Genomic DNA, 25,338 nt, shown 5'->3' on the forward strand with positions numbered 1-25,338 from the left:
GGTGACATTTCCAATAAAAAATTGAATTGATGAGCAGAGAGTTAATCATGTTGTAACTGTGTATAATCTCATGAACCACTCTCCACTGGAGTCATAATGAACTGGTGGTGGCCCCCGAGCTAGCCAGGGATGTTTCCTGCCTTGGCTTTCTGCGAGCAAGAATCAGGCAAGCAGGCACAATGCCTTCTGTGGAGAGCCAGTTAAGAAGCTGTAGTTGCCCATAAAAATCTCACACTTTTAGTTTGTCCTGATCTGGAGCAGATTTAGCTGTTTTTCTAGCTAAAGGTGTGGTGATGATGACTCAAAAAGAATTTCTTATCTAGGCGCATTCTGAAAGGTCCGTAATGAAAATACTCCTAGGTGAACCGAAAGGGACCAAACAATAGTTACTTTAATACTGCTGTCTTTAAGCAGTGACCTGTAAGCTTGGATGATTATGTATTAATGGTCCTTTCTCTATTGCAGTGAAAAAAGAACTTGCTTAAGCTTCAGATAAACCTGATTTTAGCATTCATCCAAACAAATGAAAATTACATTTGTGATCTCCTTTCACCTCTTTGAAATTCCAGTACTGAGTATTTTGTAACCAGTATACATTTGATCCCTCCAGTGATCATGAACTCTACTATTAATATGTATACACAATGCCTTAAAAATCCGCTCTTGGTGCAATCTGCTATTGTGTTTTGAGTGAATGACTCATGACTGCAGATTTAAATGGTACCTACAGAGAAAGCTTATTTGAACTTTTTAAAAATGATGTTCCCTTTCCAGGTAAAGTGTCAAAAGAATTCTTCCAGTTAATTTTTCTGAAATCCATTGAAAATGTATGACTCCAGTTTCCTCCTTCCTCAAGGGAACAATTAACCAATGCTCAAGGATTAATACAACAGGCTGAAATTTTTATCGATTAAAACTATCCTCCCTATCAAATTTTGATTTAAATCTCAAATTTAAAAGATTGACATTTAAATGGCTTTTGATGTTGCTCACTAAAGTGAGAAAAAAGTCCAAGTGACTACAAGTTGTCTAGTTCATAAATAAATCATATTTGTGGCTTCGCAGTTTTGACGAGAGCCAAGTAGTGTTGTAAATTATGGTTCTCCTAGCATGGTGAGCTTTGTACCGGGGGTCAGTCTTTCATGGAAAGAAGTCATTTTCTATCAAATGCGTGTTGTCATTCTGACCACTGCCCTGGGTTCTGAAAAAATATCCAAATGTTGACAGTCTACTATGACAGTGCAAACTGGTCATCCCAGAATATGTGATTTACAGAAAGAGAAGAAATGTGCGTGTTAATCCTAGATGTGGAAGAACCCAGAACAGTTATTGGGAGCTCTCTTAAAATGTGTTAGTTTTGTAATCCTCCATTTGGCACTTCTAAAACCCATGAAGCCTCTTTGATCTGTTCTGTCCAATATAGTAGCCACATGTGGCTATTTAAATTTAAGTTAATTAAAAACTATACAGAATTAAAAATTCAGCTCCTCAGTCGCGTTTGTCCCATTTCAAACGCTCAATATCCATGTGTGGCTGGTGGCCACTGTGTCAGGCGGGGCAGATACTCAACATTTTCATCATTGCAGAATGTTGTATTGGATATTGCTGCCTTCAGTGGAGAAGGAGAAAAGAGAAATATGTATTGAGAAGTTACCATGTGGTAGGCATCGTATTTGCTCTTGATTCTTCCCATTTCACAGTGAAGAAGTTTAGCTTCAGAGAGTTTAAGTCACTTGCCCAAGTCACATAACTGATACAGAGCGGTTAGGACTCTAACCAATTACACTTGATTCCAAGCCCAGTGTCATTTCCAGTGTATGGCCACGTGCTGGCTCATCCATTTATCTCTCTAACACAGACTTAATGAGGGAGAGACTGTATGTTTTAATAATTATTTCAAGACAGCAGGTGAAAACGGATACTGAACACACTGGTCCCTCTGCTTTCTGAGGACCTGTGCTAGCAACCGGGGCTATCAATTTAAGGGGATGAGTATATTTCCTGGCCTCACAGCACTAGTGGGGGAGTCAAACCCTCAACATATAATCAAAAACTAATTATCAGCTACAACTGTGATAAGTATCAACAAGGAGAGCCCATCTGTTTTGGGGGAGTCTTCCAAATTCCATTAAATAACAACCACAATAATAATTAGCACATGAAGCTTTAGTTTTCGATGCCTGCAAAGTTCAAGTTAGTAAGACAAAGCTGTGATACCGTGGGCTTCCTGACAGATGAGCCCACTGTAATCTTTATGCCTGGTAAACAGAGAGATCCATTTCATTCAAGGTCATCCTAGGTTAGCGTGAGCAACTTCAATTTCATCCGATTCTCCTTGGGTAGAGGTGCTTCTGAAATGAAGAGCTGAAATCGGCTAATTTGTCAACATTACAAAGCAGGAGCCTTATTGTCGTAACTCTTTCCCCTCATCGGGGCTTCCCGCGGCAGCAGCTGACATATGATCCTCGCAGATGAAGATGCCAGCGCCTGGCTATTTCTCGACCACACTGCTGAGGGTCAGATAATGGGGAAATGCTTCTTCTTAGCCATTTCTTTGTCATTTTTAACAAGTTTAAGCTCAAATATTCATGAAAGGAGATTGAGAACCAATACGTGATAGCATGAAATTCAAAACTCTAGAAAAAAAAACAAACCCGAGCCATAAACTGTTATCATTTTGAGTGTTTTATTCCTTTTAATGCTACTCTATTAGTTTCAATAAAAGGACAACAGAATGTCCATTAAACCATAACTTGACACGCTTATTATGCCAATACGATTAGTTTTTGTGAAGCACTCATGTACCGGTTATAGTTTATAGAAAAATTGATTTCACAGAATCAGAGAAATTAGAATTGGAAACATTCTATTAGGTCACTAGATACATCCCCTGAGACTATAATAGAATTGATCCCTAGTTTGCAGTGTCTTATCCAATGCATTTTTCTATCCAGTTTTGATAGGCTTGTATATTTATTATAGGCTGGCAATATGTACCACTAAAAATTATACCAATTCATCTGAGAAATAAAACTCTAGAAAATAAGCATTTGTTGAGCACTAATTTTACTTTGGTGGATACATTTTTAATATACTAGTGTTTATAGCCTCTGTCTTGTAAGAGACAAGGAAGCAGCAGTGAATCGTGGGTTAGCATTACAATCAAATAGTGAATTTGCATATCTTAAGTTGCAGAAATTTCCCCAGACATCATTTCCCATCAGACTCGTACAAAATGTAGTATGAATTTTTGATTCTCAAGAAGGGTTTTTTTTTGGTACAGGAAATTGAGCCTTGTACCCCATGCAAGTGCCTGCAATTAAACACTTGGCTGGACTGACATTTTCTTATTTGGGAGCAGTGCATACAAAACTGTGACTCTTGGAGACATATTTGCAAGGAAGTGGCAAATGAAGCTGGAGAGCTGGGGAGGGTTGCGGCCAGGGAATGAGCTGGTGTTACATAAACTTTCCGTGTTCTTTCTTCCTTCTTTCTTAGCAGCAACTCAGAGAGGGAAAAAGGAGAGCAGAAGGAGATGGCTTCACCAGGAAAATTTCCATAAAATACAATCAGCCTATAAACTCCTGGGATCTCCCAGGTCAAATGCGTGGGATTGCTTCTCTCGGCTCCAACACAAGCAGTTCAGGAATTCTCTTCCTCTATAAAACCAGCCTTGAAGTTCATTTGCATCCGATTTCATTGATTAAAGATGGAAAGAAGGGACTTCCCTGGTGGTCCAGTGGTTAAGACTCCATCTTGCAATGCAGGGGACACTGGTTTGATCCTGTCAGGGAACTAAGATCCCACACGCCATGGAGAGTGCCACATGCACTACTGAGCCCAGGGGCCTCAGCTACTGAACCCGATGAGGTAAATAAGTAAAAGTAAATATTGTAAAAAAAGACGAAGGGAAGTTCACAATACGAGTTTTTTTTTCAGGCATACCAGGTTTTCCCTTTACCCCTTGCTCCTTCATGGAGATGGAAGAGAGTTGGTTGTGGGCTGGGTTGGTAGGTCAAGGAGGATGATCAAGGCTATGTGTGGAAAAAAGCAGACAGGAAGGCACCACAATGTAGCATTTGGCTAAATAATGCCTGGTTTCCCCTGGGGGTTCACATTCTTATGTCCCTGTTCAAAAGCCCAGATGAAATTCTTGTTTGTTCAGGATGCAGCTGATGGGTATTTTGTCTGGAGAGCGTCCCAGAGAAGGCCGTATGCATCTCTTGTACACCTGCGCATTAAATGAGCAAGAATGCCCAGGTGCTAACTAAGACTTCTGAATTCATGGTAAATTATGCAAACAGGTAATTTTGCTTGTCCAGAAGGGAGTGTGATCAGTGGTACCATCTTCCTAAGCTCCCCATCACTTAGGAGAATGTGAACTGAAAGGCAGTCAAGCGGCGACGAGAGCTACTTGCTCAGCATGGCGTATCTGCTTTGACAGATGCCAGTCACAGACAAGGAGGCCTGCCCACCGGGCATCCTCACACCCAAGGCAGAAGCTAGTAAAACTGTGTCAGGAGATTCACCAAGGCAGGGGCCTTGGCCATGTTAACCCCTGAATGGCAGCAGTAAAGACAGGTTTATCCCGGGGACCCAAGGCTATGCCCAAGTGAACACAGCGAACCATCTCTGAAGAGGGACAGGGAACTGCGCTCTCAGCGTCAAACAGACTTCCTGTGGTGGTGGAGAGCCTGCCCTGTTGCTCAAAATGTGCTCCAGGGACCAGCAGAGTCAGCATAACCTAGGAACCTGTTGTACCTGCAGAGTCCTGGACCCCACCCCTGACCTACTGAGTTAGTATTTATTTCAACAAAATGCTAGTCATTTTCCATAGTAGCTGCCTGGACCAGCTAAGAAGGGACACAGTTTGTTCAGTCCAGTGGCAAGTTGATTTCATCTTCATCTCAGCAAAAGCCAGTAAGTAATCACCATCTTCATGATTATACATATTCCTTTTCTAGGTCTTATTCCACTGTTTCCTTTGGGAACTAGTTTTTCCTAACTGCATGTGATTTTGGCAAGGCTGTCACCAGGAAGGCTGGGTACCTGACTGAAGCTGGCCAGGAACAACCCCTTTCTGGAGCTTTCTATAGCCAGGGGTGGAGGGGTGCTTTATTCTTCTCAGATTATAAGGTGCAAAGACAAGATGGGGACTAGTAGGGGTCTCTTGCCACTGCAGGAGGGTATCTGCTTGAGATGGAAACCAGGAGTGTCAAGCAGAGCAGAAATAAGGAAGGAAAGAAATCATCTGAATCTATAGCTCACTTGTCCCAGAACTCAGGTAACCCCAGGTACTTCTGAATCGCATGAGCCAATAAATTCACAATTTCACATAAGCAGACTTAGATTAGTTTTCTGTCTTTTGTAACTAAGAGAGGGTTCCTGATCAATACATTCTTGAAACAGGATTATTGGTTTTCCCCAAATGGAAACTTTTGCATCTGGCCGTGGGAACACATTCATGGTAAAGTTCACAATCTCTAATTTGACAACGGTGTGAGTTTTTGTGAGTATGTTTATTAAGTATAATCTGAATATAATTAAACATAGAAGGTTTAAAATGTTTAGGCACTTTAAATACTGGTTATCTGTATAATTGCAGCAGGCTGTATTTATGTTCTAGATTTAGAGGCAATGCCTATTGAAATTAATATTCTAATTTATGCCAACCAATATGCAAACCAGCACAGCTTTGGTGCTTTAGAAAACAAGAGGATAGGATTGCAGCTCTGGCGTTTCGACGGTGCTGATGCCCTGATGGAAGAAGACAAAGAGCCCTAGAATGCAGATGAAACATGTTCCCTTGGTAAGGCCAATGCGAATGGAAATTTATGGCTCTGTAAACTGTTTTAAAGCAGAAAACAACCTCTCAATTTAATATAGGCCATTTAACCATTCATTAATTTACTAGATGCAAACACTGCAGCTTTTTAGAAACGATACCACCCTAAATAGAATCTACAACCACAGAAGATATATACTCTACTGCTGCCAGACGTCCCAAATTAAATATATAACTGTTTGCTCCAATTGAAACCATGAAGTCTGCCTCTCTTCCATGACCAATTAATACTCATATATATTTCACTATTATGTATCTATGTAAATGTTATATAGGCTGTGTGTATATGTATTTTTACATTATCAGCTAGGGTTAGGTTATGAATAACAGAAACCTGGAAAGTAGTTTAAATAAAGTGGAAATTTCATTCCTTTTAGGCAGAAGAAGTTTGGAGGAGGATAGTCCAGAGCTGGTATGGGACCTCCATAGTTATTGAGATATAAAGATTTTTTCTAGCTTTCCAAACACAGTGCCTAGGATGTGACTCTAACCCTTTAGGTTTCAAGATGGCTGCTGGGTCCCTAGCCATAATATCCAGTTTCCCAGCAGTAGGATGGGGGAAAAGAGAAAGAAAGATTTGCCCTCTCTCTTTTAAGGAAACTTCCTGAAAGTTCCACAAAGTGTATCTGCTTACATATCCTTGATCAGAACTTAGTGCGATACCACATCTAACTAAGAGATAGGCTGGGAAATATGGTCGTTTATTTGGGAGACCATGTGTCTAGAGAAAGATCATTATTCTGTTAATTTTAGACGGAAGCAAAAAGTCGCAACTTAGAAGGCAACTGTCAAATTCTGCTCCAAATATTAAATATACATTTGTTTATTGATTTATTGTGTTTCCCTTACAAGACGCTAGCTCCATGAGGACATGAAGCTAGTACATGATTGTATCCTTAACTCTATTCTGTATGTGTCTTTCCTGATTTTTTTCTATCAATTTAAGATCCTTGGTCAAACCAGAAGGCTGTGTGGAGAAGAAGGCAGAAACTGCATCCATATGTGTAAGAGAGGCTGTGATCAACTAATAATGTCTGCTGCGGCCAGTCCCTATGTGCCAGGCTTAAAGCATTCCCAACAACGCCTAGCTTTCAACTAAAACGTTTGAAATGTATGGCTACTGTGACTCATTTAATTGTATGTGCCCAAAGGCTTTGTTTAAATTTGTTGTTTAAAATGATTTATTCTGAGTAGTGACATGAGTATTCTCTGTACCTTTTTTCTCCTTTATGTGGAGCTCTCTTGTGCAGTTGTAAATTTTTCTGGTTTCCAGAGAGTTGCTAAAGGAATTATATGCAAATTCCAAGTTACCCTGAGTTGGCAAATTCTAACTAAAAGTTGCTGGAAAGGGGATTTTTGCTGTTCTTTAAAGAATAAAATGGAAAAACAGGTCAGGAGTTTTGAGCTGTCAGAGGAGATTTTCTGTGACATGTTCATCTCCTGAGTCACTGAGAAGGCAAGAGGGGCCTAGAGGAGTGATCAGGACTTCCCAAGTTCAACATAAATGCTAGAAAGAAAAGCTCAGGCTTATTCTTTATTTAGCTCCAAGAATCTCAGCACAGGGACAAGAAGACCAGAGCTAAATTAAACTACAATTAAAAATAGCTAAGACTATTGAGTAATGTACTGAATTGCATCTGAACAATTTTGTCTTTAAAAAGCTGTCAGTGCAGCAAACTTCTTTTGCTGCCCCACACAACACATTTTCTCATCAGCAGGGGTGACAAGGCGGTGACTGGACGCGGCTATGATTCTGAGGGAGGGAATTATGCAATACTCCATAAAGATAGACCAAAATTTCAAGACTGTAGCTTGAAAAGCCCCCCAGGTGACTTTTATCCACTTCTCCTGGGGCACATACATGTCCCTCTTTCTACCCACTTGCCTACTTGTAGGCAAGAATTACTGCCTTATTGGCATGGCCTGCTTTGTTATTTAAAATTTAAGGCTACTTTCATGGAGCATGGCATGTTTGTAAATAACATCTGAGACCTCCATGCCTTAGTTTGGATTCCTTCTAAAGCAGAGTCTGAGTGTCTTCAGAGCAGGTATTTCATTAGGGAGGTGGTCCCAGGAAGCAGGAATGAGTAAACAGGGAGAGTGAGACAGAGAAGAAGAAAAAGCCAATAGCTGAGTGTGTTACTGAGGTTATCCTATGGGCAGTGACGGCTCGATTCTATCAGAACCATCGGAAAAATGTACCTGTGTGTCCCAGGATGGGCCCCTGAAGGATGGAAGACTGCAGCATTTACCTGCTGACTCCCATTCCTACTGGTCACAGGCTGCTCCTGGGGCATCAACGAACTTCACCCTTCACCACGCCCAGGATGCACTTGTATGCCTGGTATCAGAGGACCTACCCACCACTGCCCAGCAGAAAGGCCCGCGCAACGCACACTGACAGAACAAGGGCAGTCTGAGATTACTGGGTGCTGCCCATGGCAGTGGCGGCTGAAGGCAGAGGGAGACTGAGGGGAATGATGTGGGTGGGGTGGTGCTCCAGGTATCCATAGCTACGGCCCTTGACTGTGATGTGAAAACCAGCATCTTGAGAGACAGACTTCACGGTCATAATCAATGCACTTGAGCATGCATTCTAATTGAATAATCAGGGATAAATTAAAGTGACAAAGTGAAGACTAACATCCCAACACCATCTTGTGCATATATAGATGTCATTCAAACTCCTGATTCTCTTCTTTCTCTTCTTGCTGTTGAACTTGCAAATATGGTTGAAAGGCAACGTGGTGAAAATAGAATCTGTCAAACATTCTTGCTAGAAACTCTTCTAAAAGTCCTTATGAAATGTTGGCTAAAATGAGATTTGAGGATTACACATGATTTTCATTTCTCCATACTATCAAATTTCTAGTGAACTGGGAGATGACTCATAACCCTTACTCATGGGCACAAAGCACAGAAGAGAAAGACAGATCAAATGCTTACTACTGTTGCAACTGCATTTCCTGGTGCCATGGGCATGGCAGGTAAAGGGCACAGAGTCAGTGTGGCATGTGACAACCGCAGAGGCTTCGTGAGTCTGAGTTTGTGCCTGGCTAGCCATGAAACCATGCTCAACCTCAGTTTTCTCAACCATCAGAGGAGAGCCATCATAGCTCGCTCGCAGGGCTATCACAAGGATTATGCATTATTATGCAAAGTATTTGATATATTCAATTGCCATTTGTTAGAAGTCAATACATGAAAAATCTGTGTTTCATTTTGAATCCCACTTTGACTTTGTTTCTGGGTAGAGCTTACTTTTACTGAAACAAATGACTTTGACTCATTTAGACTAAGTCTTTGAAAATAAAATTAGAAAATCCTTGGATTCATGTTGAGCTGAGGTGCCAAGAGGCAAGCATACTCCCCATTTTACCGATCCCAACAAGGAGCAGTCTCCAAGGGACCAGAGCAGCTGGTCCCATACGAGCAGCATGCAGTAGTGAATAGCCCTCCTTACTCCCGCAGCCCCTGCTCGCATTCTGGTGAGATGACACACAGGGGTGGGGTAGACCCTCCATGGTCCCTCATCATCCTTAGCTGTTTGGATTCATCACAGAGAAGGATTTGATTCAGCCTGTAGCCCCAGTTAGACCTCTCCCAAGAGAAACAGGGCAGGTTCAAATCTGGGGATATGCAAAGACTTTACAAGAGATACACAGGTATGCCTAGATTTAAAGGAATTCATTCCCAGATCCTCTACTTTCATATATATGCTTTCTAAAATTGAGTGGAGGAGCTCTGAAAACAAGACTGTGTTTCTCTTCCACTTTCCCTTTCATAGTCTTCCTTCTCCCTCTTTAGAGAACTATTGATTTCTCACACAACTATACTATGATGCATTGCACACATGCTCAGTTGCTCAGTCATGTCCAAATCTTTGCAACCCTGTGGACTGTAGCCCACCAGGCTCGTCTGTCCATGGAATTTTCCAGGCAAGAATAGTGGAGTGGGTTGCTATTTCCTCCTCCAGGGGATCTTCCTGACCCAGGGATCAAACCCACGGCTCCTGTGTTTCCTAAATTGGCAGGCAGATTCTTTACCGCTGAGCCAGCTGGGAAGCCCACGATACATTGCTCAAGATGTAAAAAACCTCTGTGATGTCAAACAAAGGGAGACTTAGGAAAAAAGAACATTTTTAAAGGACCTTGTCTTTTCCATACTCCAGAAACTGCCAAAGAAACATTTTCTGCAGAGGGACATCCCTGTGTCTTTTGATAGGGCAAAGCGAAGGCAGAGTCTTATTCCATGGGAAGGTTGGGAGTATAATCTATTGGTAGTGGATGATGTTCAATGAGACACGTCTTAAGATGTTTATTTAGTTTAATAAATGAAGTCAGATATATATATATTTTATTTATTTATTTTTAATGTTACATTTTATTTATTTTTTTAATTTTATTTTTAAACTTTATATAATTGTATTAGTTTTGCCAAATATCAAAATGAATCCGCCACAGGTATACATGTGTTCCCCATCCTGAACCCTCCTCCTCCTCCTCCCCCCATACCATCCCTCTGGGTCGTCCCAGTGCACTAGCCCCAAGCATCCAGTATCGTGCATCGAACCTGGACTGGCAACTCGTTTCTTACATGATATTTTACATGTTTCAATGTCATTCTCCCAAATCTTCCCACCTTCTCCCTCTCCCACAGAGTCCATAAGACTGTTCTATACATCAGTGTCTCTTTTGCTGTCTCGTACACCGGGTTATTGTTACCATCTTTCTAAATTCCATATATATGCGTTAGTATACTGTATTGGTGTTTTTCCTTCTGGCTTACTTCACTCTGTCCAATAGGCTCCAGTTTCATCCACCTCATTAGAACTGATTCAAATGTATTCTTTTTAATGGCTGAGTAATACTCCATCGTGTATATGTACCACAGCTTTCTTATCCATTCATCTGCTGATGGACATCTAGGTTGCTTCCATGTCCTGGCTATTATAAACAGTGCTGTGATGAACATTGGGGTGCACGTGTCTCTTTCCCTTCTGGTTTCCTCAGTGTGTATGCCCAGCAGTGGGATTGCTGGATCATAAGGCAGTTCTATTTCCAGTTTTTTAAGGAATCTCCACACTGTTCTCCATAGTGGCTGTACTAGTTTGCATTCCCACCAACAGTGTAAGAGGGTTCCCTTTTCTCCACACCCTCTCCAGCATTTATTATTTGTAGACTTTTGGATCGCAGCCATTCGAAGTCAGATATATTCTGACAGAAACTAAGCCTGATTTGGCTGATTGGTTTGACAACAAGGATAGCTTATATGGCAGACATTTTCCATTAAGAAATGAGTTTGATGTATAGCTCCAAAGTTGTATTAAAATATATTTAAAGCATGTACTATTAATAAAGCATTTAACAAAAAATATTATATTGGAAAAGGAATAATGAAATAGCCAATCATTGATTTTCCCAGCCCTTTTTGTGTGTATCAGGTTAAATGAGATGCCCTTAGGAGGAAGAGTAAAACGTGCAAGTGTTAGTCATTTGAAAAGTCTCGGTGGAGACACTATGATATACTTCTCAGCATTTGAGAGAGGGCAGCTGACTGGGTAACAAATCCTTCTGCAAGTTGGGTGGCTTTCAACTCTTTGCTTTCAATAAAATTGAAGGAAGACCTAATTGAGTTGTCAGCTCTCAGACATTAAAAATAATTTGTGGTGATAGATCACTTTGTTATTTTTGATGGAAGAATCAGAAAAAATTCAAAGATATGAGTAGTGCCTCTAAAACAGACTTATTCGCTTTCCATGAAAGCCCATCCATGTGTTTAAGTGAGCGTCGTATCTCAGCAATTACATTTTAAAACCAGAGTGAGTAGAAATAGAACTGTTGCTGAAGTCATCTTATTCTAGCAAAAAGTAATGTTTATTCATGGAGCAACAACTAATTGAAAACAGAAGGTTCATCTTTCCCATTGAATGATGCATCTTTAATAAAATTTGAATTTTTTTGTTTATTATTTATAAAGATTTATAATATACTGATATTTTATTGCCAAGAAGTTTGTATCAGTATGAAATTCCATGGGCAGTGTTAATATTAATAGAATGAAACAAGAGTTCAAAGAGAAAAAGGAATGAAACTTTGCAGCTGTAAATATGATAATTTAAATGTTAAAAATGTGTTGAGGGAGTACATTAGCTTTCAAAATTTTATTAGAGGAGAGGCGAGTGGAAAAACCCACTGTTGCAACAGGCAGCCGCCTAACGTCCTTTGGAGTAATAAACTCGCACTTTGCTGGCTCGGGAAGAGGCAGGGAGGATAGAAGCACCATGTGCCTCGGGGGGACTCTGTCTAGTATCTAGTTCTGTGGGCTTTTAATCTGTAGTCTAGTGTCCCTTTGAAGATAACTTGAAATTCTGGATTCACTTTGGATCCAGCCTTAGGCCTTAACCTGAACTGGGTTAACCTTCTTTGTCATTTCTGACCCTCTCCAGTTCAGATCTGTATTGTCTTACGCATATCTTCTTCTTTGAAGTTATCCTTGACATATATTTCACTTGGGTGGGTTCTCACAGGCTTCACTTTCATGAAGCCTCTGAAGCCTTTGTTTTATTCATTCATTCACTCACTCATTCATTCAGCAAATATGTATTGCCAGGCATGGTGGAAGGTTCTGGATATGCCATTGTGAACAAAACAAGCATGGGTCCTAACCTCATGGAAGTGATATCTCAGTGCAGGTAGATGAACAATATAAAAGGAAATAATGATACAAATAGATGACTAAAGATCGTAAGTGCTATGAATGAAAATAACATGGTGTTGATGACAAGAATAACAATCAGATCAGATCAGATCAGATCAGCCGCTCAGTCATGTCCGACTCTGCAACACCATGAATCGCAGTACGCTAGGCCTCCCTGTCCAGCACCAACTCCTGGAGTTCACTGAGACTCACCTCCATCAAGTCACTGATGCCATCCAGCCATCTCATCCTCTGTCGTCCCCTTCTCCTCCTGCCCCCAATCCCTCCCAGCATCAAAGTCTTTTCCAATGAGTCAACTCTTCGCATGAGGTGGCCAAAGTACTGGAGTTTCAGCTTTAGCATCATTCTTTCCAAAGAAATCCCAGGGCTGATCTCCTTTAGAATGGACTGCTTGGATCTCCTTGCAGTCCAAGGGACTCTCAAGAGTCTTCTCCAACACCACACTTCAAAAGCATCAATTTTTCGGCGCTCAGCCTTCTTCACAGTCCAACTCTCACATCCATACATGACCATAGGAAAAACCATAGCCTTGACTAGATGAACCTTTGTTGGCAAAGTAATGTCTCTGCTTTTCAATATGCTATCTAGGTTGATCATAACTTTCCTTCCAAGGAGTAAGCGTCTTTTAATTTCATGGCTGCAGTCACCATCTGCAGTGATTCTGGAGCCCAGAAAAATAAAGTCTGACACTGTTTCCACTGTTTCCCCATCTATTTCCCATGAAGTGATGGGACTGGATGCCATGATCTTCATTTTCTGAATGTTGAGCTTTAAGCCAACTTTTTCACTCTCCACTTTCACTTTCATCAAGAGGTTTTTTAGTTCCTCTTCACTTTCTGCCATGAGGGTGGTACCGTCTGCATATCTGAGGTTACTGATCTTTCTCCCAGCAATCTTGATTCCAGCTTGTGTTTCTTCCAGCCCCAGCGTTTCTCATGATGTACTCAGCATATAAGTTAAATAAGCAGGGTGACAATATACAGCCTTGACATACTCCTTTTCCTATTTGGAACCAGTCTGTTGTTCCATGTCCACTTTTAACTGTTGCTTCCTGACCTACATACAGATTTCTTAAGAGGCAGGTCAGGTGGTCTGGTATTCCCATCTCTTTCAGAATTTCCCACAGTTTATTGTAATCTACACAGTCAAAGGCTTTGGCATAGTCAATAAAGCAGAAATAGATGTTTTTCTGGAACTCTCTTGCTTTTTCCATGATCCAGTGGATGCTGGCAATTTGATCTCTGGCTCCTCTGCCTTTTCTAAAACCAGCTTGAACATCAGGAAGTTCACGGTTCACATATTGCTGAAGCCTGGCTTGCAGAATTTTGAGCATTACTTTACTAGCGTGTGACATGAGTGCAATTGTGCAGTAGTTTGAGCATTCTTTGGCATTGCCTTTCTTTGGGATTGGAATGAAAACTGACCTTTTCCAGTCCTGTGGCCACTGCTGAGTTTTCCCAATTTGCTGGCATATGGAGTGCAGCACTTTCACAGCATCATCTTTCAGGATTTGAAAGAGCTCCACTGGAATTCCATCACCTCCACTAGCTTTGTTCATAGTGATGCTTTCTAAGGCCCACTTGACTTCACATTCCAGGATGTCTGGCTCTAGGTCAGTGATCACACCATCATGATTATCTGGGTCATGAAGATCTTTTTTGTACAGTTCTTCTGTGTATTCTTGCCATCTCTTCTTAATATCTTCTGCTTCTGTTAGATCCATACCATTTCTGTCCTTTATTGAGCCCATCTTTGCATGAAATGTTCCTTTGGTATCTCTGATTTTCTTGACGAGATCTCTAGTCTTTCCCATTCTGTTGTTTTCCTCTATTTCTTTGCATTGATCGCTGAAGAAGGCTTTCTCATCTCTTCTTGCTATTCTTTGGAACTCTGCATTCAGATGTTTATATCTTTCCTTTTCTCCTTTGCTTTTCGCTTCTTTTCTTTTCACAGCTATTTGTAAGGCCTTCCCAGACAGCCATTTTGCTTTTTTGCATTTTTTTTCCCATGGGAATGGTCTTGATCCCTGTCTCCTGTACAATGTCATGGACCTCATTCCATAGTTCATCAGGCACTCTATCTATCAGATCTAGGCCCTTAAATCTATTTCTCTCTTCTACTGTATAATCATAAGGGATTTGATTTAGGTCATAGCTGAATGGTCTAGTGGTTTTCCCTACTTTCTTCAATTTAAGTCTGAATTTGGCAATAAGGAGTTCATGGTCTGAGCCACAGTCAGCTCCTGGTCTTGTTTTTGCTGACTGTATAGAGCTTCTCCATCTATGGCTGCAAAGAATATAATCAATCTGATTTCGGTGTTGACCATCTGTTGATGTCCATGTATAGAGTCTTCTCTTGTGTTGTTGGAAGAGGGTGTTTGTTATGACCAGTGCATTTTCTTGGCAAAACTCTATTAGTCTTTGCCCTGCTTCATTCCGTATTCCAAGGCCAAATTTGCCTGTTACTCCAGGTGTTTCTTGACTTCCTACTTTTGCATTCCAGTCCCCTATAATGAAAAGGACATCTTTTTTGGGTGTTAGTTCTAAAAGATCTTGTAGGTCTTCATAGAACCGTTCAACTTCAGCTTCTTCAGTGTTACTGGTTGGGGCATAGACTTGGATTATTGTGATATTGAATGGTTTGCCTTGGAAACGAACAGAGATCATTCTGTCGTTTTTGAGATTGCATCCAAGTACTGCATTTCGGACTCTTTTGTTGACCATGATGGCCACTCCATTTCTTCTGAGGGATTCCTGCCCGCAGTAGTAGATATAATGGTCATCTGAGTTAAATTCACCCATTCCAGTCCGGGTACTTAATTTTAATTGAAAAAAAAATAGGGCAAACCTTTTTGAGGAGATGACAGTTAAACTGAAATCAGAAGTATGAGAAGCAACCTTCCATAAGAAAAATGATTAAACAGTGTTTCAGTTAGTGGGGAAAACATATGGAAAGGCCAGAATCAAGGAGCCTGGCCTGTTAGGAGCATTAGAAGGTCAGTGCTGCTGAAACACCTGTGCAGAGAGGCAAGTAGGTGCTGTTGGGAAAACAGCTAGTGATGTAAAAGTAGGACAGAAAAAACAAGGGCCAAAACATGTGAGGGAGCTCAGATTTTACTCCACGTGCCATGGAAACCCAGCAAAAGTCTTCCAGCAAGCTTGGTTTATTTTTAAAAGATAATTTTGGCTTCTGTTTGAAGATTGGATTGGAGCGGGACAAGATAGAAACAGGGGAATGATATAGGAGGTGTATCAGCTAGAATAGGCTGGGTAAAGCAATAACAAACAACTCCTAAATCCCTGTGGCTTATGTCAGCAAAAACCTTGCACTCAGGCTACATAACCATCGCAGGTCAGCTGGGAGCTGTCTCCATAACCACTCACTCCAGGATCTGGGCACCCACCATCTCGAACACTGATGGTCACGATAGCAGGAAAGGGCGCACAGCAAGCCATGGCTCTTAAAACCTCTGCCTAGATGTGTCACTGTCACTTACACTTGTATTTTATTGTCAGAATAGAGTCACATGGTCCCTCCTGAGTTCAGGAGGGAAGGAATGTACTTCCTTGAAGGAAGGGCACTGCAGGAAAAGAAAGTAAACTATTTGGTGACAGTAATACCGTGTCACCCTTCTGGAGGTTACCATTGTAGTCCAAAGAGGTGATGGTAGCTTTAATGGGAGTGATGCTGCTGAAGAGAGATGGACAGATTTGAGGTTAATCTTAGAGTTTCTTTTTGGATGTGATGTCCCATCACTTCATGGCAAAGATGGGGAAACAGTGGAAACAGTGGCTGACTTTATTTTTTTGGTCTCCAAAATCACTGCAGATGATGATTGCAGCCATGAAATTAAAAGACACTTACTCCTTGGAAGGAAAGTTATGATCAACCTAGACAATATTTGAAAAGCAGAGACATTACTTTGCCAACAAAGGTCCGTCTAGTCAAGGCATTGGTTTTTCCAGTGGTCATGTATGGATGTGAGAGTTGGACTGTGAAGAAGGCTGAGCGCCAAAGAATTGATGCTTTTGAAGTGTGGTGTTGGAGAAGACTCTTGAGAGTCCCTTGGACTGCAAGGAGATCCGACCAGTCCATCCTAAAGGAGACCAGTCCATCCTAAAGGAGACCAGTCCTAGTTTTTCGTTGACAGGACTGATTTTGAAGCTGAAACCCCAATACTTAGGCCACCTGATGCAAAGAGCTGACTCATTTGAAAAGACCATGATGCTGGGAAAGATTGAGGGCAGGAGAAGAAGGGGATGACAGAGGATGAGATGGTTGGATGGCATCACCGACTCAATGGACATGGGTTTGTGTGAACTCCCGGAGTTGGTGATGAACAGAGAGACCTGGCGTGCTGCAGTTCATGGGGTTGCAAAGAGTTGGACATGACTGAGCAACTAAACTGAAACTGATGGCTTGAATATTATGATTTTTCATTCAGTCACCCTCATTAGACTGTGACCCTTGTGAGGCAAGCCATAATAAAATATTCATCTCCAGATCTCCTGGACCAAACATGAAATGGCTTACTGAATGAATGAGTAAGATTCCACAAATCAAAATTTTGCTTTCTGGATGGAAGCATGGTTTGGAAGTTTTCACAAATTTTTAACAAAGTTTAACAAAGTTTTCTTTGTTAGGCAAAGAGCGGAAGGAGGAGATTTAAACAATCATTTAACCATAAGAGACGAACCTAGACAATGTATTAAAAAGCAGAGAAATTTATTTGCCAACAAAGGTCCATCTAGTCAAGGCTATGGTTTTTCCAGTAGTCATGTATGGAGAGTTGGACCATAAAGAAGGCTGAGCCCTGAAGAATTGATCCTTTCAAACTGTTGTGTTGGCGAAGACTCTTGACAGTCCCTTGGACTGCAAGGAGATCAAACCAGTCCATCCTAAAGGAAATCAGTCCTGAATATTCATTGGAAGGACTGATGTTGAAGTTGAAGCTGAAGCTCCAGTACTTTGGTCACCTGATGTGAAGAGTTAACTCATTAGAAAAGACCCTGATGCTGGGAAAGATTAAAGTCAAGAGGAGAAGCTGATGACATAGGACAAGGTTGTTGGATGGCATCACCGACTCGATGGACACGAGTTTGCGCAAGCTTGGGGAGATGGTGAAGGACTAGGAAGCCTGGCATGCTGCAGTCCATGGGGTCGCAAAGAGTCAGAAACAACTGAGCTACTGAATGACAGCAACAACCATAAGAGAGAGCTTATGCAGGTTTTCTGCAGGATTGCAAAGAAAATTGATTTAAAAAATCTTTATTTCTGCCACAGTGCTGTTCCTTTCATAGGAAGATCAGACTTAGAACTCAAATGTTGCGCACTGTCCTGCTCCATTCCCTCTTGGGCTTTAAATTTCTTCCATTTCCTGTCAGTTTCAGATCTCTTTACATCCCAGGATAGAATGAAAGTATAGGCATTTGCAGCAATGTCTTTGGAGAAAATAAATTCCAGATATAGCCAATAAATCCAGCACAGTCATTCCCTGAAACAAAGAGAATGACTGGCAGAGCAGAGAAAAATCCTGCAGAAAACAAACCATCGAAAATACGGCAGAGAAGCTGGCCTGCCATGCTCCTGAGAGCCCACGGGAGGGGGCTGCTCACCCCTTTGCCCTGGGGTCCTCGTGTTGCAGGAAGGAGACCCCTTCCAGGGCCTGAGAATGAGTTCTTGTCTAACTCTCTGCAGTGGATTATTGAGGAGACACACATGCTGAAAAAGCAAGTGACTTTATTGGGAAGGGGCCCCAGGGCAGAGAGCAGCAGGTAAGGGAACGGGAGGACTGCTGTGTCACATGGCTCGCAGTCTCACGTTTTATGATTACGGGGTTAGTTTCCAGGTTGTCTCTGGCCAATCATTCTGACTCAGGGTCCTTCCTGGTGGCGCACGCATTGCTCAGCCAAGACGGATTCCAACGAGGAGAATTCTAGGAGGTTGGATAGAACATGTGGCATCTGGTTTTGACCTTTCCTGAGTGCCTCTGGTTTCATGTTCCTTACCGGGCCCTCCTGTTGTAAAGTAACTCAGGCACATGATTACTGTGATGCCTGGCCAGGTTGGGTAGTTTCAGTCCCTGTTTCCCTAACATTTGTGGAGCTCCAGCCTGGGTGGGAGGCTGAGTAAAAAGAATGACCACCCCATGGTGGCTGTCCAGAGTGGGTGTGGGCTGACCTGACTGGGGCCCTGAAGTTCAGTGTGGGCCACTCCTGTCTCCACCTAGGGTGGATATTACTGGCTCCCGTCAATACAAATCGCCAATACAAGAGTGCCTGCTACGAACAGAGCATATGTGCTCAAGTCCATGTATATATTATACCGGGGACCAGATTCTTCTTTAAAACTTGTTTAGTAGAACCACCTTTCGGGTTCATCTCTGTTCTCGGCACATCCTTATCCAACTGATGTGATGTAGTTAAACAACAGGGGTGATGGGTAAGGGTACTGAAAGGAGGGTATCATCAGCACGTTCTGTTCAGTTCAGTCGCTCAGTCGTGTCTGACTCTTCACAACCCCATGGACCACAGCATGCCAGGCCTCCCTGTCCATCACCAACTCCTGGAGTTTACCCAAACTCAGGTCCACTGTGTCGGTGATGGCATCCAACCATCTCGTCCTCTGTCGTCCCCTTCTCTTCCTGCCCTCAGTCTTTCCCAGCATCAGGGACTTTTCCAATGAGTCAGCTCTCCACATCAGGTGGCCAAAGTATTGGAGTTTCAGCTTCAACATCAGTCCTACCAATGAACACACAGGACTGATTTCCTTTAGGGTGGACTGGTTGGATCTCCTTGAAGTCCAAGGGACGCTCAAGAGTCTTCTCCAACATCACAGTTCAAAAGCATCAATTCTTCAGTGCTCAGCTTTCTTTATCAGCGTGTTACTTCCTTTCTCTGCCCTACTATGCCATGCACCCCCCGACCCCCGCCATCATCCTTCACCTCAGCCTCTGTCACTCCCTCCCCTCACTGCACCTGGTTCCCCCCACCTCCGACCCCCATAACAAGCTAGGCTTGGAGTAACCACCAATGAGAGAGAAGTTCTCGACCACGAGGACACCAGTAGAGTAGACTATCTGGGAGGAGCGAGTGGGCATGGCTCCCACCACATGGCCCCTCTGAGTCCTCCGCTGGCCACTGAAATTCAAGGTCACAGGCAAGGCCCAGGGCAAGCTTCAGAGCAGAGCAGAGCCACTACTGCCGCCCCTCCCCTCACCGCCCACCCCCAGGTCTTCTAGCCTTACTTTGCAAGTGAACCAGTAGCAATCGCGTGCACAACAAATCGAGGAACTGTCTCTGGTTTCATTTTAGCTATTCCCACTCTAAAAGATTTCCCTTGGCCCATCTCTGGAGGCTGAAATCCCACGGTTTGTGGTTTGTTCCTTAGGGGTAAGCAGGACCGTCCTCTTGAGGTCTCTTAAAAAAAAGTGAATCTTCCTCAGAGGCAGGATTCCTTGAACCCATCTCAGCTTCCAGTAAATAAATGAGTTGTCCACCAAATGCCTCAGGCTTGGAGTGGGAATAGAATAGAACAAAAGGGGATTGGGGTATCTGAGGGAGGAGGGGCCCTGAAGCAAGGAAAAAAGAGAAGGGAGGTGGGGGCTGTAGCGCTTGGGGGGCTGGAGCAGGGGGAGATTCCCCAGGCCCTGCAGTGAGGTTTCTAATGGTGGGACCTGGAGCGCAGCCCGAACAGCACCTGCAGAGCAGAAAGGACCCTGGGGCCCCAAGGGAGAGGATTAGCACTTTGGATACGCACTGTGCCCATTTCTCCAACCACTGTGACCTTGACCTGCGTAGATCATTCTAGCACATGTCCCAGGAACTGATTTTTAGCAGAAAGGGCTGGTTCTGGGATTCAGAAACACTGTTGTTCTCCCCGGTAAGATGGGGCACAGGAAAGAAGAGAAGGAAGGGGAAGAGAAGGAAGGGCTCCCAGCATCAGGCCCTGGCCAGGGACTCCTTCTCAGCAGGCCTCAAGCCCAAATGCCCAGCCAAGCCCCCGTTTGCCAGAGATCCCGAGGTTCAGAGAGCTGAGGGAACCACGTGCCCCCAAAAGGCAGCCTGCCTCACGCCTCCATCTGCTCCTCTGAATGGACAGCCCTCACAGGGAGGCCTCCTGGCCAGGCACTCATGCCTGATTCTCCCTCTGCAGCTGTGGAGTGCATGCAGAGGGCGCTGGGGTTGGCCCTGAATTGTGTTCTGAGGCAGCGGGTGTTGTCTGCTTGCTCCAGGCAGGGCACAGACGCTGCCAAGGAGGCCAGCGTGCAGCCGTCCTCTGGCTCTCTGAGAGGCCCTGAGCTGGTTGCCAGGTGCGTGGCCAGTTGGGTCTGATGGCGGTTGCTGAGTGATGTCCTGTTTGCTGCCGAGGCAATCATAATGCGAAGCTTTCCACTGACTGCGATGTGCAGTAAGATTAAAGTCAGTATTCTGTTGGAGAAAAAAGCAAACAAAACTGGTTTCCAGAATAATCCCCTGCCTCCTGCTATCATTATTACACCTTTGTTATTCATGATACGTCAAAAAGGAGTAGGGATCCACTGACATGCCAATCAACAGCCTCCTCTGTCATCATCAGACCAGGGAGGGACACAGATCCTCTCATGCTGTGATAGGTGTATAGTTACACAGTATTAGGAGCCCAGTATTAAGGTGGAAGCAGTGACAGATTTTCTCCTCTTGATCTTTAAAAATCACTGCAGGTGGTGACCACAGCCATAAAATTAGAAGGTGATTGCTTCTTGAAGGAAAGCTATGACAAACCTAGACAGTGTATTTAAAAGCAAAGACATCACTTTGCCGACAAAGGTCCGTATAGTCAAAGCTATGGTCTTTCCAGCGGTCATGTACAGATGTGAGAGTTGGACCATAAAGAAAGCTGAGCACTGAAGAATCGATGCTTTCAAATTGTGGTATTGGAGAAGACTCTTGAGGGTCCCTTGGGCAGCAAGTAGATCAAACCAGCCAATCCTAAAGGAAATCAACCTTGAATACTCATTGGAAGGACTGATGCTGAAGCTGAAACTCCAATACTTTGGCCACCTGATGCAAAGAGCCAACCTATTAGAAAAGACCCTAATGCTGGGAAAGATTGAAGGCAGAAGGAGAAGGGGATGACAGAGGATGATGGTTGCATGGCATCACTGATTCAATGGACATGAACTTAGACAAACTCCAGGAGATATTGAAGGAAAAGGAGGCCTAGAGTGCTGTAGTCTAGGGTCACAAGGAGCTGGACATGACTTAGCGACTTAACAACAACAGCATTGCTGCGCTGCCGCTGCTGCTAAATCGCTTCAGTCGTGTCTGACTCTGTGTGACCCCATAGATGGCAGCCCACCAGGCTCTGCTGTCCCTGGGATTCTCCAGGCAAGAACACTGGAGTGGGTTGCCATTTCCTTCTCCAATGCATGAAAGTGAAAAGTGAAAGTGAAGTCGCTCAGTCATGTCTGACTCTTAGTGACCCCATGGACTGCAGCCCACCAGGCTCCTCCGTCCATGGGATTTTCCAGGCAAGAGTACTGGAGTGGGTTGCCATTGCCTTCTCCAGGGATTCTCTTTATGAGCCCATAAATGCAAAATCCACAGCTTCCTTTGCTCCCTCCCTCTCCCTGGGACAGGACCCGGCACAGAGCAGAACTAAATTAATGAATTAATCATTGGTGTCAACCAATGGGGTTGACTTCTCAAAAGCCAGTTCCAGAAAAATCAAGAGGGAATTGTCTCCTACTGATCTCAGATGAACATTTGATAAACTATTGATTCTTTTGGTTATTTATTACTTGTGGCATGCATTAAGTGAGCATATATTTACGACCTCATGGTTGGTACATACATTGCATTTTATCTATATAAAACATGCGTTTTATTTGACAGGCAGCTAACCTGGGTTAAAAAATGAGGTTCTAAAGTGCGGTTTGAATTTGTGTTCTTAAAGACCTATCTGCCACATGAAAGGATGTTCCTTCCCACTATCAGCTCTAGCTTTCCTGAACTCATCAAACCATGTCTTTTCATAGATGAGTAAACAGAGGCCCAGCCCAGCAAGTATCCTGTGTATTGATGCCCAGCATGAGATGGTAGGGAACACCAGTGTCCAGACTTCATGGGCTTCCAGTCAGCTCTTTCTCTGCCACGCTTCACAGGATCAGCCTTTCTAAGAGCCTCTCAAGCCAGGGAAGGACTTTTTGTCACTCTCTTTAAAGCACGCCATAATTAACAACCTGCTTTTCCTCTTCTCTCTAATCCACACGGGGCTTATAAGACATCCTGTGTTATTCTGGAGCTGGATCATGCTGGCTTCTTATTATGTTGAAATGTTTCCATTAAGTATATTGGACTCACATAGTATTTATTTTAAACAAGCCTCTAGGAGATGAGCTAGCTCCTAGATTAGGGGCTCAGACATTTTAAATGAGGACAAAGACCCCGGGTAAACCTGCAAAGCAGGCCAGCATGCTTGGTGTGCAGGTGAGGGAACTTATTACAAGGTGTTAATAGACTCATGTGTACTGATTATAGACTAAATGAACAGCATTTCTAGCACATATATCTCCTACAGCTCCACAAACATCTATTTCAAACCTTGGGGCCAAATGTGTCTTGGAAGTCAGATATTTCAGGTAATAGGATGTATCTACCAGATAATAACCTCCCCAGCAGAGTCTGGGGCAACACCCTATAATCAAGCACTTTGATCATTCTGCAGTTAAGTATGGGAATGTTCACTACTAATGGGTTAAAGAAAGACTATAAATAGTCCTAGGCCAGTGCAGGTCAAGTTTTGCCGCCAAATTAGTTTGTCACAAACTTACCAAAAAAAAAAAAAAAGAACCGCAATAAAAAACCTGAAGCCTATCTTCAGTGCTTTATGAAGTTCAGGGATAAGGGACTGTAGAACTATCACAATTTAAATATAAAAATATACTGATCAATAAGATATATTTTTTAAACAAGTCCCAATATTTAGTGTACCTTGATGCTGTTACATATTTTCATATTTTCTTATATTTTCTTAAACAGTGCCTATATACAAAGATAACCCCAAATATCATGCCAGAAGTCACATTTTATGGGCTCTTGACTATGCTTGGTGGAGTTCCAGTACCTGGAGCCCAGCCCGTGGGACCATGTCCCTCCCTAGCGCACAGCCTGAGTAGTGGGAGGACCAGCTAAGACCTAAGGCAAGACCTTATCCTTGAGGGTAAGTGTTCAAATCTTATTAAGTAGAAGGACCACTTTTTAACCGTACAGGATCTGGAACTAGATTCAGGGAAATTATTCACTTTGCTATATACCTTTTTTTTTCTTTATAGTTGGCCGCACTGGGCCTTCGTTGCGCTTTCTCTAGTTGCGGTGAGTGGAGGCTGCCTGCCATTGCGGCGGCTTCTCTTGTGCAGAGCATGGGCCCTCGGCACACAGGCTTCAGTAGCTGCAGCACGTGGGCTTTGTCACCCCGAGGCCTGTGGAATCTTCTCGGACCAGGGATTAAACCCATGTCCCCTGCGTTGGCTGGTGGATTCTTAACCACTGGACCACGAGGGAAGTCCTTCTGTGAGACCTCAGACAAGTCATTTCACTTCTTGCTTCAGCATCTTGCTCATTCATAAACGAGAGTAATGATAGTCTTATCTCACAGGGATATTGTAGGGACTAACTAAGTTAATTCAGATAAAACTCTTAGCACATAGTAATTTCTGAGGAAATGTTGGCCATTATCATTATTATCATCACTATTGGCTTATTTATCTATGGTAGACAGAAAAATGCTGCTCTCCAAAGATGTCCACACCATCGTCCCCATAACTTGTTACAGAATATACTGAAACATACCCCTAAATATGAGTTTGTAGATGTGGTTAAGCTTAGGATCTTTGAATGAGTCGTTATCTTGGGTTACCCAAGTGTTCTCAATCTAATCACATGACTAGATTAGATTAAAGGGCAAAACTTTTCTGGCTGAGAAGAGAAAGAGATGTGATAACTGAAACAGAGACAGAAGCTACACTGATAACTTTGAAGAGGAGGGTAGGGGCCACAAACAAACTAGTGTATCCGTAGAATCAAAGGTTATTGGGCTACAGTCAAGGGTTATTGGTATGAAAATTTGACATCAGCTTCCATAAGGAAGCTCTGTTTCAGGCTTCCCTGGTGGCTCAGAGGTTAAAGCGTCTGCCTCCTATGCGGGAGACCCGGGATTGATCCCTGGGTTTGATCCCTGGGTTGGGAAGTTCCCCTGGAGAAGGAAATGGCAACCCACTCCAGTATTCTTGCCTGGAGAATCCCATGGTCAGAGGAGCCTGGTAGGCTACAGTCCAAGGGGTCGCAAAGAGTCGGACATGACTGAGCGACTTCACTTTCACCATAAGGATGAACCTTGAAAATGTTAAGTGAAAGAAGCCAGACACAAAAGGATACCTATTGCACAATGGCACGTGTGTGAAATGCCTGGAATAGGCAAATCTGTGGGGACAGAAAGCAGACAGGTGGTTGCAAGGGGCTGGCTTGAGGGCGGAAGTGGGAGTGACTGCTCAAAGGACATGGGGAATTTTCTTTTGAGAGAGAGACTGAGTGCTGTTGACTAGCACTAAACAAGGAAAGAGGAACAACTTTGTGCTGCAAACATTGCCAAGTGAGATCAACAAAAAGAAAAAGAACTTGCTGTTGGAACTGAGTGGGCTCTCTAACTTGCATCATCCATTTCTATTCCCCTAAGGCCATGGAAAGGAGAAATGGCCAAACAATGAAATCCTGTGGATTCTCATTAATACACTC

General features: G+C 43.1%; 1 protein-coding gene across 1 annotated transcript in view; it reads left to right on the forward strand.

Moving 5' to 3' along the window:
• Positions 1 to 25,338, forward strand: part of LOC102269807 (DNA fragmentation factor subunit alpha-like) — a 54,211-nt gene that overhangs the window by 17,163 nt on the left and 11,710 nt on the right. The window contains 2 exon segments of the mRNA XM_070385580.1: positions 20,720 to 20,876; positions 23,880 to 23,919. Coding sequence (XP_070241681.1) covers positions 20,720 to 20,876; positions 23,880 to 23,919 — 197 coding nt within the window.

This window comes from Bos mutus, chromosome 17, assembly GCF_027580195.1.
Source record: "Bos mutus isolate GX-2022 chromosome 17, NWIPB_WYAK_1.1, whole genome shotgun sequence".
NCBI lineage: Eukaryota > Metazoa > Chordata > Mammalia > Artiodactyla > Bovidae > Bos > Bos mutus.